Here is an 18157-nt window from a genome sequence, read left to right on the forward strand (position 1 = left end):
AGCAACCATCAAAGCAAAAGTAGGTGGAGGCTGTCCACAAGGAGGAGTTCTGTCCCCTCTACTTTGGGCAACCTTGGTAGATGATCTCCTTAGAAATATGTCCACAGAAGGCTCTTATTGTCTGGGATATGCCGACGATCGTTGTCAGGGGCAGGTTTGCTCAGGTGGTGTCTGAAAGAATGCAAGCAGCCCTAAATATAGTTGACGACTGGTGTAAACAAGAGAGACTGATAGTCAATGCTCAAAAAACACAAATCGTCAACGTCACCAAAAAAACAGCACTACAAGGCCTAAAACGAACGGTGCTGGAAAGAACAGAGATTTCATTTGCCAAAGGAACAAAATACCTTGGGGTATATTTTGATCATAGGCTTACATGGAATACTCACATTCTAAAACCACACAGAAAGCTACTATGTCCCTGGGCAGATGTAGAAGAATGTGCGGTAAGAATTGGGGACTTAACCCCAAAATGACTCTATGGTTATACACAAGGGTTAATAGACCCATGATAACCTATGGCTCGGTGACGTGGTGGACAAAGACGCAGCAAGTGGGAGCAATAAGGCTGCTAGGTAATACACAAAGGCTAGCATGTTTTTATATTACGGGGGCCATAAAAACAACTCCTACTGCATCAATGGAAGTTCTGTTGAATCTACCACCACTTCATATCTTTATACAGGGCGAAGCTAGATCAGTGATGCACAGATCCATAGTCAGCGACATATAAGCCAGATGCATGGTACTGACAACAGAAAGCTAATCGAGGAGCTAAAAGCCGATATTGTGATGGGGAAACCTATCGATGAAACAGATAACTGGAATAAAGATGTACCCATACAAGCTGCTGCTACCTGGTACACGGATGGCTCAGAAACATCGGAGGGTGTGGGAGCCGGCATAGTAGGGACAAATTAAGGGATACATTTCCCGGTAAGTCTATCTAAGGATGTGACAGTTTTCCAGGCGGAAATAACTGCAATCCATCACAGCGTGGAAGAAATAGAAAGGCAGGAAAGAACGTTCTGTTCAGTTGCCATCTTCACAGATAGTCAGGCAGCGCTTAAGGTACTCAATTCTGTAGAGGTCAATTCTAAGCTAGTATGGGATTGCGTGTGTGCCCTAAATAAACTAGAAGACCGTAGCAAGGTTACGGTAGTGTCTGGGTACCGGAGCACGAGGGTCATAAGGGCAATGAAAAAGTAGATGAAATGGCCAAACAAGGCTCATCAATGCCATTCATTGGACCGGAACCCTTCTGCGGCGTTGCAAAATCAGTAACAAGAACGGCTAGAAGGAAGTGGGTAGCTTACAAATCTCTGGAATGGTGGAGGAATTCACCCGGATAAAGACAGGCGAAACAGTTTATTACAGAACATTTGTCAAAATTTACGGCCTAATAAGCAAAGACAGGAAAACAGTCACAGCCATATTAGGTCTTCTAACAAAGCACTGTAAGCTGAATAGGCACTTGAAGCTGATGGGATTATCAGATGATGACCTGTGCAGATTCTGTCACCTCGAAGAAGAAACAGCAGAGCACATTTTATGTCAGTGTGACAGTCTGGCAAATGTGCGGTTCTTTGTATTAGGAGAAGAAAATCCAGAGTCTCGAAGCTACTAGACTTTATAAAAAGGGTCAGGCTAGAGAATGTTATCTAGGACTAGAGGACCACAAGAGATCTGAAAAGGTCGCAGTGGGATAGGCCAAAACGCCACCTCTCTTAATCTAATCTAATAATAAAACAGACACTAGTTATCTTAGTAATTTATATTGTAACATTTTAAACACTTCAAACTTTAAAAATAATATAAGGGTACCTCCCTATATGCATATTTATATGCAATACATAAATAATTTAAAACGCTTACCTCAGAATTTTCATATTGAAGACAATCTTCCGGTGCCATTTGTGACAGCACAGGTTTAGGTATCGACTTGGATTGTAGCTGAGAAACATCGTTACTCACGAACACTTCAGACTTCTTTTCTGCAGATGATTTTACTGGAATACTAATGGAAGTGGTCCTGGGATTTTTTGGATATTCTTTAAATTGTTTGTCTTCCTTGTTTGACGATTTGCTTGACTCACTCGACGAGTGTTGTTTTAGGCTGTTGCCTGCAGGGTCTTCAGCAACCTTTTTTCGTGATGATGAATCTATGCGGTCCGGTCGAGAAGTTTTAGTCGATCTAGTTTCATCGTAACTGGTTTTAGTATCTGATCTAGCCGACTGTTTAGCAATTTCAGCTTTATTATCTTCTGTAGTTGGTGTTTTATTTGTACCTGATTTAGTGATATTCGTTGTGCTGCGTTCCCGCCTGCTTTCTGTTTTAGAAACTTCAGTTTTATGATGTTCCTTTTTCTTTTCTGTCTTATTTGAATCACTTCTATTGGATTCTGATTTCTTGTCGTCAATTTGAGTAACTCCTTTTTTGTTATCTGACTTGCTATCTTTTTTATTTACTTCCTTTTTGGTTTCTATTTTATAGGCGTCCGTTTTGGTTATTTCTTTCCTGTTCTCTGACTGGTCATTTCGATTAGTTTCTATCTTAGAGGTGTCATTTCTACTTGCTTTCTTAGTAGTGTCTATCTTACTAGTATCACTGTCATTTACCTCCACCTTTCTTTCTGGTTTGGAAATTATTTTGCTGTGTTCTTTTTTCTTATCTGTTTTATTGTCAGTTTTACTGGGTTCCTTTATATTCTCTTTAGTACACTCATCTTTGACGTTAGTACTATCAACTTTATTGTGTTCTTTCTTCTTAGCATCGAATTTAGTAGAATCAAGTTTTTTTGTTGCAGTTTTGGCAGGTGCAATTTCCTCGGTTTTCCTAGTGGCTTCTACAGATGGAGTTTCTGTTGATTGTTCAGGTGCAACATCGACTTTGGTATTTTTCACTTTTTCTAGAGTGTTCAAATTATCTGTTTCTATACCAGACTGCAGCAAATCTAAGAAAATATATTTTTAATTAGTTTAAGTAGGACATGAAAATAAATAGAATATTAGAAGTAAGTCCATGACACTAACACTCTATAGCGCTACTCAGCATGGTATATAAACTATTAAAAAAGCTTGCCACCAAAAGAATTACTCACGAAATATTAATAAATGTCAACAGATGAAGTAAACTGTGACAACCTGTTGCAAGAATCGGGTGAACAGGTAAAATGGAAAAGAATGCCAGGTCAATAAGCACCCCAAACAAGTTAGAAGTGTTAAATTGGCACTTCCAATATAAACAATACACAAATATACATTCAGAAATGACACAAGAGGGCAAGAATTAATCATTGATTAGATAGTAGCAAATCAGATCTGAAATCTAAAGTTTAAAAATCGAGTGCTTAAAGGGCCAAGCAATCACTACATACTTATAGCAAAGCTATATTATGTATGTAGAGCTGGTTAGTAAATATTAGTAAGATTTGATCATTTTGAGCAGTGTATTTGATTGTTCTGACATTATACTATATTTCTTATGACAGACAAATAATAAAATAAACAAACAATTGATTACGTATGTTATTTCATAAATTGTAATAATTATTAAGGCCCAAATTTTGATATTTTGAATTCATGCATTTTATAAAGAGTATATAAATGATAGTTTTTACATAAAATACTGTTGTTGTTATTATTTTTATTATTATTAAGGAATAAAACAAACGACTTATCTCAACGATATATTAAAGCACGAATTGTAACCAAATTAAAAGGTAACACTAAAAGGTAACCAGTGGTTGTGATTTGTGACAGACGTATTATTTCTTCCAGAGCCAGATTGAACAGTATACAGGAAAGAAGATTTCCCTGGCGCAGCCCGTTATTTGTTTTAAAACGATCAGACAGTTCCCCCTGAATTCGTACTCCGCATTCAACTTTTTCAAGAATTAATTTTGTTAAATATACCAACTGATCTGGTATTCCTAGCTCTTTCATTGCTTTGAACATTTCTCTTCTATTCACAACAGAGTCGTAGGCTGCTTTGTAGTCTATAAATATGTGATGAGTCTCAATGCCATATTCCAGTATTTTTTCCAAAATTTGAGGGTTGCAATCTGATGAATTGTCGATTTACCACCTCTGAAACCAGCCTGTTATTTTCCTACTATCCGTTCTGCATATTATGGTGCCATGCGGTGACAGTACGGTGCAAAATATTTTATACGCTGCATTTAGAAGCGTAATTCCTCTGTGGTTAGAGCATCTCAGTAACTCAAGATCTTGTTAAAGAGTGGACCAAATTTTTTACCAATAGATATGTAAAGAAATTCTCTTTCGCAATACAAAAGATGAAGGAAATATTGTGCATAAATATTTCCTTCCTTTCTTTCCCATCAAAATACCTTTTTATAAAATATACTTTACGATAACAAAAAAATATTAATTTTCAGGACAAAATGGGCACTAACCAACACCAGGCCCTCCAGTACTGAAGTCTGTGAGAAGATATAACACAACTAAAGGAAGCAAAAAATCAAGTAAAACCCGAAATATTTTAGTGCTAAGACAATTTTTTAACTAAAATGTTTTATTCTATTTTAGATGAAAATCAGAAACCAAAAAAAAAACAAAACGAAAGCAGGAATAATACTATGACTAAACGCCTGTACCCTGTGACATCCATTGTTTTCTTCGGTAAAAAGTGGACATTACGCCATTAATATTTTATTTTTTTAAAAACAATTTAACTTTTATTCTTTGTTTATATTAGTTTATATTTATCAATAAATTTTTCTATCATGTTTATCTTTCATACCTCCCAACATTTTTTTTTTGTTGTAAATAGTCTTATAACTATAAAATTCGTTTTTCTAATCATTTCTTGATGACACCCATGATCTTCTCCCGACACCCTTCATATTATGTATAAAAATAATAATAAAAATATAAAATAGCATGCTCATTCAATTGTTTGGTTGTCATTTACCGTTTTATTTTATTTCTATTTTAGCTTATTATCAAGATATATGTTTTTAAAAAAGTCCTAGTAGACCATTTAACCCTTTTCACCCAAATAAATCTAACTTTTAGTAGCTAAGTGAACAAAAATTACCAATAACGTCAAATGAATTTTGAGAAGTATCAGAAAAATATCAATTGCTTTTATTTTTACAAAGAGCAATACAAATCGTACTCACTTTTCAACTTGAAGTTCAGAATAACAGGTTCAGAAGGACTAGAAGGTATTGGCGATTCTGTAGGCGACTGTTCCACTGTTTTGGGAGATCCCTCCTGTGAACTTGGGCTTGTTTTTACAGACATTGGAGATGCAGATTGCCTAGTCCATGTTCTAGGAGAAATTCTGACAGATTGCCTACTTGGAATCTCCATGCTATTTTGTTTGGAATCATTCTGGTTTACTTCTTTTGCTTTCTTAGAATTGAGTTTTTTGTAGAGAGCTAGTTGCTGTGCCACTCTTTTAGATTTATTGTCAGTCTTACTCGGTATGTCTTCTTTACTCTCAAGTTTGGGAATATCTGCGGGTTTCTCAGGAACTACGTGGTCGACCTTTAGGAGAGTTGTGGGTGGGGTTGTTTTCTGATTTAATTCATCAAAAGAAGAATATAAATCAATATCTGTAGTCTCTGGCTTTTGGTAAAGAGTGCCAGCATTGGTATTCATTAGAGGTAGTTCATCGTCATCAGGACTAAGACTTAAACTTGAGCAGATGTTTATGTTTACATCATCTTCTAACGGTTCTACACGAGAAGAGGCGATCTCATCGGGCAGCGTAGTAGAATTGTTAAACGTATCTCCTCCTTGATTTAAGCTCTCCTGTGAAAATAAATCAAAATTCGACACAGGAAAAGTTTGAATTTCGTTATCTACAGTTTCTTGTTGATTCCAAGCATCTGCTATCGAGTGGTCAACGATGAACTCCATTATAACAGAGGAAGTTTCGTCGTCAAATTGCTCACTATTCTCTACAGTCACTTTAGGTTCAGGGTCCCAAGATGGGAAAGATTCAGTTCCTCGTCTGGTAGAATTTTCATCAGATAGATCCAAGTCCAATAATGGTGCTGTGGAGTCTAAGAATTCATTGTCATTTTCGCAGTTGAGAATGACGTTTCCGAATTCCTTAGCATTTGGCGACATATCCCCTCCTTCTTCGGCAATACTCATCACAGGATCACCTTTAAATGAAAAAGTATGTTACTAAGGTGTTATAAAATATTCATAAATTAGAGATACACCAACTGTATCTAGGCAATAGGCTTCTGTAATGGCGTAGGCAATATTTGCTTTTAATGTTCTATTCAAATACAATAATTAATTTTCATATATTCATATATATATATATATATATATATATATATATATTGATTTAGAGTATCAGCAATCGGTCAGGAAATAAAACTCTATTTGTTCAGTCTCTCAATATTTCGTCACGATTTTGTGACTTCTTCAGGAGAAAACTGTAAATTTATTAGAATAATTAATGATTATATGTAAACAAAATGAATATTTTAATACTTACAACTATAAGAATGAAAATTTAAATTTTTCTAGCATATCTAAATAAATGACATATTTTTGTTTGATTTTATTAAGGAGTTATGGTAACCGCAATATGTTATAGAGTGAATTCCCGTTGTACAATTTTCAGCGAGTAGGTTAAAATAAACAATTACTATGACAGTATTATTCATTTTATAAAGTGGAAAGATGGAATTAATAAAATTGAGAAAGAATCAGGAACATGATAAATTGATCTATAAAATGTAATTGATGGTATGTAGTCAGTTACTGCAATACTGATATTTAGGAATGTAATAAAATTATAGGTACAGTTACTAGAGAATTACTATAATAAGTATGTGTTTAAAGGTTAAGATCTATCATATTATATATTGTTTAGTATGTTGCAGTAGATATTACTTAAATGATTGGTGTCTGTCTTATAATTGATAGATTCAGGAGTTTTATTAATGTGTACCATTTCAAGGAAAAGCCGATTTTTATAATTATCAACTTGTTCCAAGATTTTTACATTATTAAAGTCAAAGTTATGTCCTGTCTTCAAGTGGTGGTCCACTAAGGCACAAGAGTTTTTTTGTATGTTACAGTCACTTTTGTGTTGAGTGACACGTTTTTTAAGCCACTGTTGACTTTGACCAATATAACAACTTTGACATTGACTGCAATTTATTCTATAAATTATATTACTCATTAATGAATTTGGAGTTTTAACTTTTATTTTTGTGAATAACCTTGAATTTAGAAGTGGATTGTATTTAATCAATTTAATGTTCGGAAATGTTTTGAAAAGTGGGACAATTTGGTCTGTTAAATTTTTTATGAAAGGTATTTTTTTATATGAAACTGGTTGTGGATTATTTATTAAAGCTCTATTGTAAAAGTTAGTGTTATAAATAAGTTTTTTTAATATATGTTTTGGGTAGCCATTGTTTAAAAACATTTCAAAAAGTTTCTTTAAATTGACATCTAGGAAACTCCGATCACAGATTGTCGTTACACGATTTTTCATAGATACAATTGTGTTAAATTTTTGACTTCTAGGATGATTAGAATAATAATTTATAAATCTGCCGGATGCAGTATCTTTTTGATACCAATCTAATATGATTTTGTTATCATTAGTTCTTATGACAAAAAGATATTTCAGTATCAAAAAGATACTGCATCCGGCAGATTTATAAATTATTATTCTAATCATCCTAGAAGTCAAAAATTTAACACAATTGTATCTATGAAAAATCGTGTAACGACAATCTGTGATCGGAGTTTCCTAGATGTCAATTTAAAGAAACTTTTTGAAATGTTTTTAAACAATGGCTACCCAAAACATATATTAAAAAAACTTATTTATAACACTAACTTTTACAATAGAGCTTTAATAAATAATCCACAACCAGTTTCATATAAAAAAATACCTTTCATAAAAAATTTAACAGACCAAATTGTCCCACTTTTCAAAACATTTCCGAACATTAAATTGATTAAATACAATCCACTTCTAAATTCAAGGTTATTCACAAAAATAAAAGTTAAAACTCCAAATTCATTAATGAGTAATATAATTTATAGAATAAATTGCAGTCAATGTCAAAGTTGTTATATTGGTCAAAGTCAACAGTGGCTTAAAAAACGTGTCACTCAACACAAAAGTGACTGTAACATACAAAAAAACTCTTGTGCCTTAGTGGACCACCACTTGAAGACAGGACATAACTTTGACTTTAATAATGTAAAAATCTTGGAACAAGTTGATAATTATAAAAATCGGCTTTTCCTTGAAATGGTACACATTAATAAAACTCCTGAATCTATCAATTATAAGACAGACACCAATCATTTAAGTAATATCTACTGCAACATACTAAACAATATATAATATGATAGATCTTAACCTTTAAACACATACTTATTATAGTAATTCTCTAGTAACTGTACCTATAATTTTATTACATTCCTAAATATCAGTATTGCAGTAACTGACTACATACCATCAATTACATTTTATAGATCAATTTATCATGTTCCTGATTCTTTCTCAATTTTATTAATTCCATCTTTCCACTTTATAAAATGAATAATACTGTCATAGTAATTGTTTATTTTAACCTACTCGCTGAAAATTGTACAACGGGAATTCACTCTATAACATATTGCGGTTACCATAACTCCTTAATAAAATCAAACAAAAATATGTCATTTATTTAGATATGCTAGAAAAATTTAAATTTTCATTCTTATAGTTGTAAGTATTAAAATATTCATTTTGTTTACATATAATCATTAATTATTCTAATAAATTTACAGTTTTCTCCTGAAGAAGTCACAAAATCGTGACGAAATATTGAGAGACTGAACAAATAGAGTTTTATTTCCTGACCGATTGCTGATACTCTAAATCAATATTTAAAACAGTACGGTCGAAAAAATAATTTGAAAAATATATATATATATATATATATATATATATATATATATATATATATACGGCGTTACATCGTCAGCCGTTTGAGCTGATTCTGATTCAAACCGAAAAGTCCAAATATCTCCAAAATTTTCCACTTCCAGTGGTTCGCACACAGAGGTGCCATCTTCTTTGACGGCGAGGTACGAGAACGATTTAGTAAAATAGTTCTCTGTGCTATCGAAATGTGCAAACGATTGAAACTTTCTGCAAAAGCTTGCTGAAACAAGCAAGCTAGCAAGCTTTTGCTGAAAATTACAATCGTTTGTACATTTCAATAGCCCAGAGGAACAGAGAACTATTTTACTAAATAGTAAGATTTCCCAAGATTGAAGAAAGAAAACACCAAAACCTATAGGAAATTCAGGAACGTCCACAACAAGTGATTTAAAGATGTCAGCAATGCCATAATGTAAAGGACTTGTCAGAAAAATTAAAAAGGTTAGGAAATAAATACATCAAAACAACCAATACACTGAGATGTATTTTGACCTAAATCAAACCAAACAAGACACAAGAGGGATAAAAGAACTGCACCTGTAAAAGATCCTGTGACCCCAAATATGCAAACATGCCTGGGATAATGAGCACAGAGTATAATGGAAAGATGCATTAATAGTCATGAAAGAAACGGACATGAAAAAGAGAAGAATCAAAGAATCAGTTTTAATCTATTTAATGAAGAAAAATGTGTAGCAAACCCATCAGCAGTGTACTCTGCCAGGCCGAGGGAGCTGCCTGTCAATTTGGTCAACCGCCAACACTGCACAACAAACAATACTACCAAATGTAATGGCAGATGCACAAGCATACAAGCTAACAAAAAGATAAAGAAGAATATACACAACAAACAGGTGTATAAACTCCATTTTAATTTTTTTAAGCTTCTTGAAAACGATTTCCTGTCGATATCTTTTTTTACAAAAACATATCTTTTTCATTTAATTTAAATTTAAACACTTTTAAAACCTTTAGTAATTTTTAAGACTAAAGTAGATATTCTAAAATACTAGGACAATCAAAATTGGGTGAATACATACTAATTTACAGTAGAGTAGCAAAAGAAAACAGGGCCAAAGAAGGTATAGACTTACTAATACACCAAAGGTACCAAATTCACATCAAAGTGTCAATACATATCAGAAAGAATTGTAACAGCAAAGATAAAAATGGAGAAGGAAGACCTGAACATCATCGGAGTATACGGCCCAGAAAATAACAAGCCTCAAACAACAAGGGATGATAAACTTCTGCACGAGTAACGAACTAAAAATAAACAACACATTTTTTGACCACAAAACCCAACACGAATATACATTTAATAACACCCGTGAACAAAGATCTATAATAGATTATGTTATAACCAACAGAGATATACATCCATCGAAAATAATCGACGTAAGATGCCTCAACTCAGCAGATGTAGGTAGCGACCATAGTTTGGTATTATGTAAAATAAGAATCATCCTCAAATACTTCCCACCCAAGAGAGCGGCGCCAACACAAACAAAAATCAAAGCCGAAGGACTAAATACGACTCAGTTGCTATCAACAAGTCCTCGTAGATACTTCGTCTCAGGACCAGCATCTTCATGTGGAGTCGTACGTTGCCATGTTATCATATCCACTGGTAACTTTAACATCCTAATATATAAGACTAAATAATGTAAACTAAATTGTAACATATACCTTTTAACGGGTTTTCACCCAGATATTTAGTGGCTCAAAACATGTACACCTAGACACTGATGATGGAATATGGATTTCGAAAACGTTTTGTCTTCATGACATAGCCCGTTTGGGTTTTTTAATGTATATACCTTTTAAAAAGGAAACACATTCAGAACGAAACGTGGGTAGACTACTTTCGATCCCTATATGCTAAAGGTGACGATAATGAACCACCAACACCAGAGGTGACGACAAACGAAGAAATAAATGTTGAAGAGTAAGAGGTAAAGGAAGTATTAAGGAAATTAAAAAATAGAAAATCACCAGGAGAGGACAGAATACCGAACGAACTCCTAAAGTACGGAGGACCAGATCTGGCCAAACAACTAATAAAAATAATCCAAAAACTAATAGAACAAAATAGAACCTCTCTTCAAAAAGGGAGACAAATCGGACTTGAAAAATTACAGAGGAATTAATTTATTAAACACAGTAAAATTAACAACCAAAGTGATAGCAAATAAACTGAATGAAATTATAACACTAGCAGAAGAACAACAAGATTTTAGGTCGGGAAGATCATGCACCGACGCTATATTTATAATGAGGCAAGTGCAAGAGAAATCATTAGAATACAACAAACCAGCATATAATGTTTCGTGGACCTTAAGAAAGCATTTGACCGGGTCAAATTAATGACATTATCCACTTACTGTACGCAAGAGAGATACCTCTAGGAATAATCAAAACGATCGAAAATATCTACCAAAATAACACAATAAAAGTAAAAGTAGAAGAACTAACCGAACCTATTGAAGCTGGGAATGGGATAAGACAGAGAGATTCCCTGAGTCCTCTATTGTTCACCCTGATTATGGATGAAATAATAAAAAAGTCAGAACTAAAAAAGGATACCAAATGGGAGAAAAACAACGTAAAATAATCTGCTATGCAGACGACGCAATGCTACTCTCTCAAAGTGAAGATAATTTACCAATTTAATATAACCGCCAGAAAATTTAACATGTTAATTTCCCCAAAAAAAAAAAGACAAACTGAATTACTAAGATGTAAATTGGAGCTGGAAGAAGGTCAGATAATAGAACAAGTGATGGAGTTTAAATATCTAGGCATCACTTTATCTAGCACGGAAAGCTCGAACCTGAAGTGGAAGATCAAGCGAATAGAACAAACAGAGCCGCAAGCGGCCTGAATGAAACAATATGGAAAAATTAAAATATCGGGAAAGAAATGAAAGGCAGAATTTACAATTCACACCAATAATGACATACGCGGCAGAAACAAGACCTGACACCCAGAGGACAAAAAGGATGTTAGAAACAGCAGAGTTGAAAACATTTGGAAACATTGATGGTAAGACACTATGGGACAGAGCTAGAAGTACAGTTATACGACGTAGTTGCAAGGTGGAGAACATCAAGAACTTGGTAAGAAATAGAAGAGGAGAATGGAACGATCATATAAGCCAAATGACAACAAATAGAGTTGTAAAGACGGCAAGAAACGGTTCCCCAATAGGAAGATCACGAAAACGATGGAACTACAACTTACTGGAGGCACATTGAAAAACAGACAGAGTCATGTCTATATAAAAAGAAAATAGATACCTACAAATTTGAAATTTTTATTTTGTTGTTAAAAGATACCTAGCTTAGTATAGTATAAAGAAGAAGAAGAAAGATACCTAGCTAATTATAATAAAGTTTATTTGAATTAAAGAATAAATATCGAAAGTAGAAGAAAAAAAAATCTAAAGATAAACAAGTATTAAAATAAACTGACTTCAACTGCAACTCAGTTTAACTACACTAGAGCGTCCCTAAGTTTGGTGAAACAGCCATGATCTTCGTTTGACACTAGCCAGTGTATTCTACACTCAAAAGTGCTACACTAGAAAACAAAGGAACACGAACAGACTTAATACTTCAAAACAAATAGATATTGTAGAGAAGCCATTTAATTTGGCACATTATAAATTTAGAACAGCTGAATCAAGTATCAAGAAGTTCAAAAAGCTAAGCGAATTACACTATGATTAAATGTTATATCCAATACAATGACTGCAGGAATGCCACAGCTAGATATCAGCACTTTTCTATCGAATCATGAAAGAAAATGCCCATATTTTGCAAAAATAAAAACCTCAAGAATTATTAATCGCCGGAATTTTAATAAAAGGTGTACGAATGTGTTTCTTATATTTTGACATGCAAGAAACGACATACTATTGAGGATTTGGAAATGGCAATTAAATAATTCTAACTCTAAAAAAATACAAGAAGTCCATAGCTTGGTATGTATTATTATTCACTGTCAGGAAAAAAGTAAAATTGTAAAAAACATGATGCATTCTCACAATACCCAAACAGTAGCGTATAAAAATTTTCTTTTACATTAGATGAGATACAATAGTAAAAGCAGAAAAGTTAAATCATCAAGACTATATAGACTATAGACTTAGTTAAAGTTAAACTATAAGTTAAAACACTTACGAAATAGCGATGACATATTGCATAGCAATAACATATTTATCACATAACAATTTTAAAAAGAAATGAATACTAAGAATAAGAACTAATAAATTTGTTATCAACAACAATGTGAAACTTAGCACAATTTCAGGCGCATGAGTCAGACGTAGATTACACCTGGTTGGTCGGAAGATTCTGCTGTGTTTGAAGTTGTATATATTATTGTTTGTGTTAATAACAGTTTATTTGAAGGTCATGCACTCGAAAGTCTAGTAATTAAATCGGTATTCAGAGTTCGGAAATAAAATAAATTGTGTTTATGTGTTTATTAAAGTGAGTAAAATGTACTCTTTCTGGATGTTTAGATTTATAGGTGGATATTGAATATGAAATTGATGATACTGAAAAAAAAACACATTTGAGTTGCAGTTCAAATCAGCACAGGAGTAAAAAAAGTATTATATAAGTACCTATTATTAAATAATTATATGATATAGCCAAAATCAAAAGGTAATAAGGTAAAAAATAATTATCCTTTGCCATTAAAAAAAAAGAATTTTACATAATAGTAGCAATATAACATTAGTTCTCCGGTGGTAACTTAAATTCGATTGAATATGGCAACACTGGTGTTGGTGTGTGTGACATCTAAGATTGTTAAATATAGGTTGGTAGATAGAGTAGGTTGGCTATTATGTAATTATGAAGTCATGAAGTGTCAACGTCATGTTTGTAAGTACACGCATGATAATGCAGATAAAAATGAACATGTTGATTCTATTAAGAAGAATTTACTAAATCATTTCGAAACTAAATAATTCAAACAGTTATGGGTAGTTGACTCTTTGATACATTGCTAGAGTAAAAATCAAGTAAAAGTGATTATGTTGAAAGAGGTTTGCAGGTCAACAATTTCCAGTTTCCACAGGAGAATTTTGACAGTTGAAAATAATTTCGAGTTAAGACATTATTAAATTAAAAGAAAGTATTAACAGTGATTGAAAGTTTAGACCCAACAGAGAGACAATTTTACAGATGATGGTGCCATGAGGAAATGGATGCAGATCATTATAAAAAATAGTTTTAAGATATTCTGTTAAAAATCGAACCAGGATGTTATTATTATGGATAACGCTCCATATCAGTGCCGGTGTGTTGAACAGTTACCAAACACTAAATGGAGAAAAGCCGAGATTGCGAATTGACTTACTAAAAAAATATTAACTTCAATGAACCAATTTTGAAAATCGAGTTACTAAACTTGTGTCATAAAGATTCTGTGTCAAAAAATCTGCTTAATAGTGCCGTTAGAAACAGGACCTCACAGTCGTGGATAAAATGTATCGAGCATGTAGTGAAAGAAGAGTGTGGAACCTGATAACTTAATTGACACCAAGGAACCAGTTCTTGTGGATCTAGACGAAGATACTACTGATGAATCTGAAGATGACGTAGTAACATGAATCAGTTTAGATTACATATATATAATGTAAGTTTTTACTTGAAAATATTTTTTATGTTATGTAAATAAATATTCAGTAAGGCAAACCATTACTAGTACTGTTTCGTACCTTTCAGTTTTGCCTGTGTTTAAAGTTACTAGACCACCCTTTTTCTAATCCCATGTCATTAAATCTCATTTGACAATAGGATTTAAATTTAATTTGAATCAGTCATAAATTTGTTAATATAAATGGATAAAGGGTTTTTCCCAAAAAAATATAATTAACAAGGATTAGTTTTCTTTATCTAAATTCATTCTAAAATCCTGATTATTTTTTTAATAATAACTGTATGCAGGATTATGATTGGATACCTACCTACCTAAACAAATGAGAAGAAAGCAAGTAGCACTCCTTAAAGAGCTTCTGATACACAATGGCCAGGAAATGGCAAATGTCCCACAAATAATCATGGAATGTTTTATTATGCTGAAAGTGACACCACAACCCATCGATACGGAGTTGGAGTCATCATCTCAAAAAAATGGAAAGATGCTGTAGTAAACTTTACTCCTGATGTTAATACAATTGAAAGATAAGAAGAACATAATAAACATCATAAAAGTGTACCCTCCTACAGCAGACAAAGACGAAGAGGAAATAGAACAATTCTATAATACTTTAAATGAGGTGATGAGAACAACAAAGAGACAACACATTAACATAGTAATGGGCGATCTGAACGCCAAGGTAGGTCAGAGTAAAGTTGGAGAAAATGTTGGTGAATATGGCTTAGGTAACAGAAATTAAAGGGGTGACCGTTTAGTTCAGTTTTATCAAAGTGAAAATTTAAGAATAACTAATACATTCTTTAAATTACCGCCAAGGCGACTGTATACGTGGACTTCACCTCAACACACTCAAGAAAAAGTAATCAGAAACCAAATAGATTACATTAGGTGACAAAAAGATACCGTAATGCCATGAAATCTACTAAAACTTATCCTGGAGCTGATATCGGTTCGGACCATAATCCAGTAGTAGCTGTGATAGAAGCTAGACTAGAGAAAATAAGAGAAACCATCATCCCAGCGTTAGACTTAAGCCAGCTAAAAAGTGAACACCTATGACAAACAGTGCAAGAAGAAATAAACACCAGCTGCAGAAAGTCAAATCTGCAGAACAGACAACATAGATGAAAAAAAATGAAGAATAATGCACAAAAATAGAGAGAGGTTGATAAGAACATAAAGCAAAGAATAAAGAAGGCCAAAGAATTATGGATTGAAGAACAATGTGTAGAAATACAAAACTATGAAAGAATATATGACACATTCAATGTACATAAAAAAGTAAAAAAAATTACACGAACTCAAAGAAGACTTCAAATAGTTTGCTTAAAAACAAAGACGGAAAGATTATTATAGATTTAACAGAGAAAATTAATAGATGGAGTGAATACATAAGAGAATTGTTTGAGGACAACAGAAATAACATTGTTCAGGTAAATGGTGAAACTGGACCTGAAATCCTAAAATGTGAAGTAGAAGTGGCACTTAGAAATTCCAAAACTGGAAAGATAAATGGACCTGACAAGTTTCCTACTGAATTGCTAAAGCCCTTGAATGATGACTCAATAGGTATAATATTGCACTTATTTAACACAATATACAAAACTGGTATTATACCTCAAGAGTGGCTGTTGTCTACATTCGTTACACTGCCAAAGAAATCCAATGCAAAAGAATGTTCAGAACATCGAACAATATCTTTAATGAGCCATCTACTAAAGATATTTCTAAAAGTCATCCACAACCGAGTTTATCAAAAGTTGGATTCAGATATTAGTGATACACAGATGGGGTTCAGAAGCTCGAGAAGCTCTCTTTGGTTTGAATGTTCTTATAGAAAAATGCCTGGACATTAATCAGGAAGTACATGCATGTTTTATCGATTTTGAAAAAGCGTTTGACAGAGTACGCCATGATAAGCTAAGAGACATTCTTGAAAGAAAGGACATAGATAATAAGGATCTGCAAATAATTCTCAATCTATATTGGAATCAGAAAGCTAACATCAAAATAGAAAATGAGATATCACAAGCAATAGAAATATGTAGAGGAGTACGACAGGGATGCATTTTGTCACCGCTGCTATTTAATGTTTATAGTGAAAGCATCTGCCAGGAAACCCTTTTGCAAGCAAACGAAGGAATCTTAATCAATGGAGAGGTTGTAAATAATACTCGATACGCAGATGACACTGTACTAGTTGCAAGAACAGTAGAAGAATTACAACAATTACTTACAAATATAAATATTGCCTGCAACAATTATGGCATAAGTATCAATATAAAAAAAAAAACAAGTATATGGTCTTCAGTAAGAACATGACACAACCAGCACATATTAGTATAAACAGTATTCAAATTGAAAAAGTATCAAGTTACAAACACTTGGAGACTTCTATAAACGAAACTGGAGACCAAAACAATGAAATAAAAAGATGTATCGAAATTGCCAGGGCCACCTTCATAAAGATGAGGAAATTCTTCTGCAACAGAGATATAAGCATCCCTCTACGATAAAGAATGCTAAGGGGCTACGCATTTAACACGCTATTATACGGTGTAGAGGCCTGGACTTTCAAACAGAACAACATAAAAAATATTGAAAGTTTCGAGATGTGGTGCTACCGTCGAATGCTGAAGATAAGTTGGGTTGAAAGAGTCACAAACTTTGAAGTAATGCGAAGGATAGCAAAAGACCCAGAAATTTTGTCAACGATCAAACGAAGAAAACTCGTATTTGGGTCACCTGATGAGAGAACATAAATACTTCAAAATATAATGCAAGGAAAAATAGAAGGAAAACGGAATCCAGGCCGTAAAAGAATGTTATGGTTGCGTAATTTGAGAGAGTGGTTTGGCTGTACCACTAATGAACTCTTTAGGTCAGCTGTAAACAAGGTCAGGATAGCCTTGATGATTTCCAATCTCATAATAATTCCATAAAGGTAAGATGGCGAATGGACATGGACTTTGAAGCCAATAATGCTCAAAAACACACATACACACACACTGTACGCCTATGACTCATCGATTACCTTTACTCTAAGACCCGCAAAGGTCTACATCAAAAATATGACTCACTCGCTACAATTTTGGTACGATAGTATAGGAATAGGAGATACAAAAAAAAAGTTATTTACAAAAATAGGTAGCTATAAGTTTCACATTTTAATTGACTACAAACATACATTTTTATTTGGAAAAGCAACATTTTTATTGGAATTTGGTTATAAATTTTTAAAAACCATGTATAAAATACAACATTGTATTATTGTAACAAGTGAAGGGAATTTTAAATTTAAAATGAAATACAGAGTGGTTCATTAAAAAAACAGATCTTTTTCACATTTGGTCCCAGTGAAGATAGAAAAAGCAATATGATATTTAAAAATGAATACTATAATTACCAAAAAAGAAAAAGTAAATAGTTTTAAAACAGTTTTTAGAAGTAAATAGTAAAATGTCAGTATAAATAATAAAGTTGAAAAGGCATCTGTTGCAATCTGACAACTGGTGGTTTAAGGGTTCTGAC

General features: G+C 33.1%; 1 protein-coding gene across 4 annotated transcripts in view; it reads right to left on the bottom strand.

Moving 5' to 3' along the window:
* Nucleotides 1-18157, bottom strand: part of LOC140450419 (uncharacterized) — a 127115-nt gene that overhangs the window by 12762 nt on the left and 96196 nt on the right. For all 4 annotated transcript variants that reach the window (XM_072544054.1, XM_072544052.1, XM_072544055.1 and 1 more), the window contains exons 9-10: nucleotides 5148-6143; nucleotides 1876-2954 (exon numbers count right to left, since the gene is read on the bottom strand). In XM_072544054.1, the coding sequence (XP_072400155.1) occupies nucleotides 1876-2954; nucleotides 5148-6143 (2075 nt within the window). The remainder of the gene's footprint in view (nucleotides 1-1875; nucleotides 2955-5147; nucleotides 6144-18157) is intronic.

This window comes from Diabrotica undecimpunctata, chromosome 9 (assembly GCF_040954645.1).
Source record: "Diabrotica undecimpunctata isolate CICGRU chromosome 9, icDiaUnde3, whole genome shotgun sequence".
Lineage (NCBI taxonomy): Eukaryota > Metazoa > Arthropoda > Insecta > Coleoptera > Chrysomelidae > Diabrotica > Diabrotica undecimpunctata.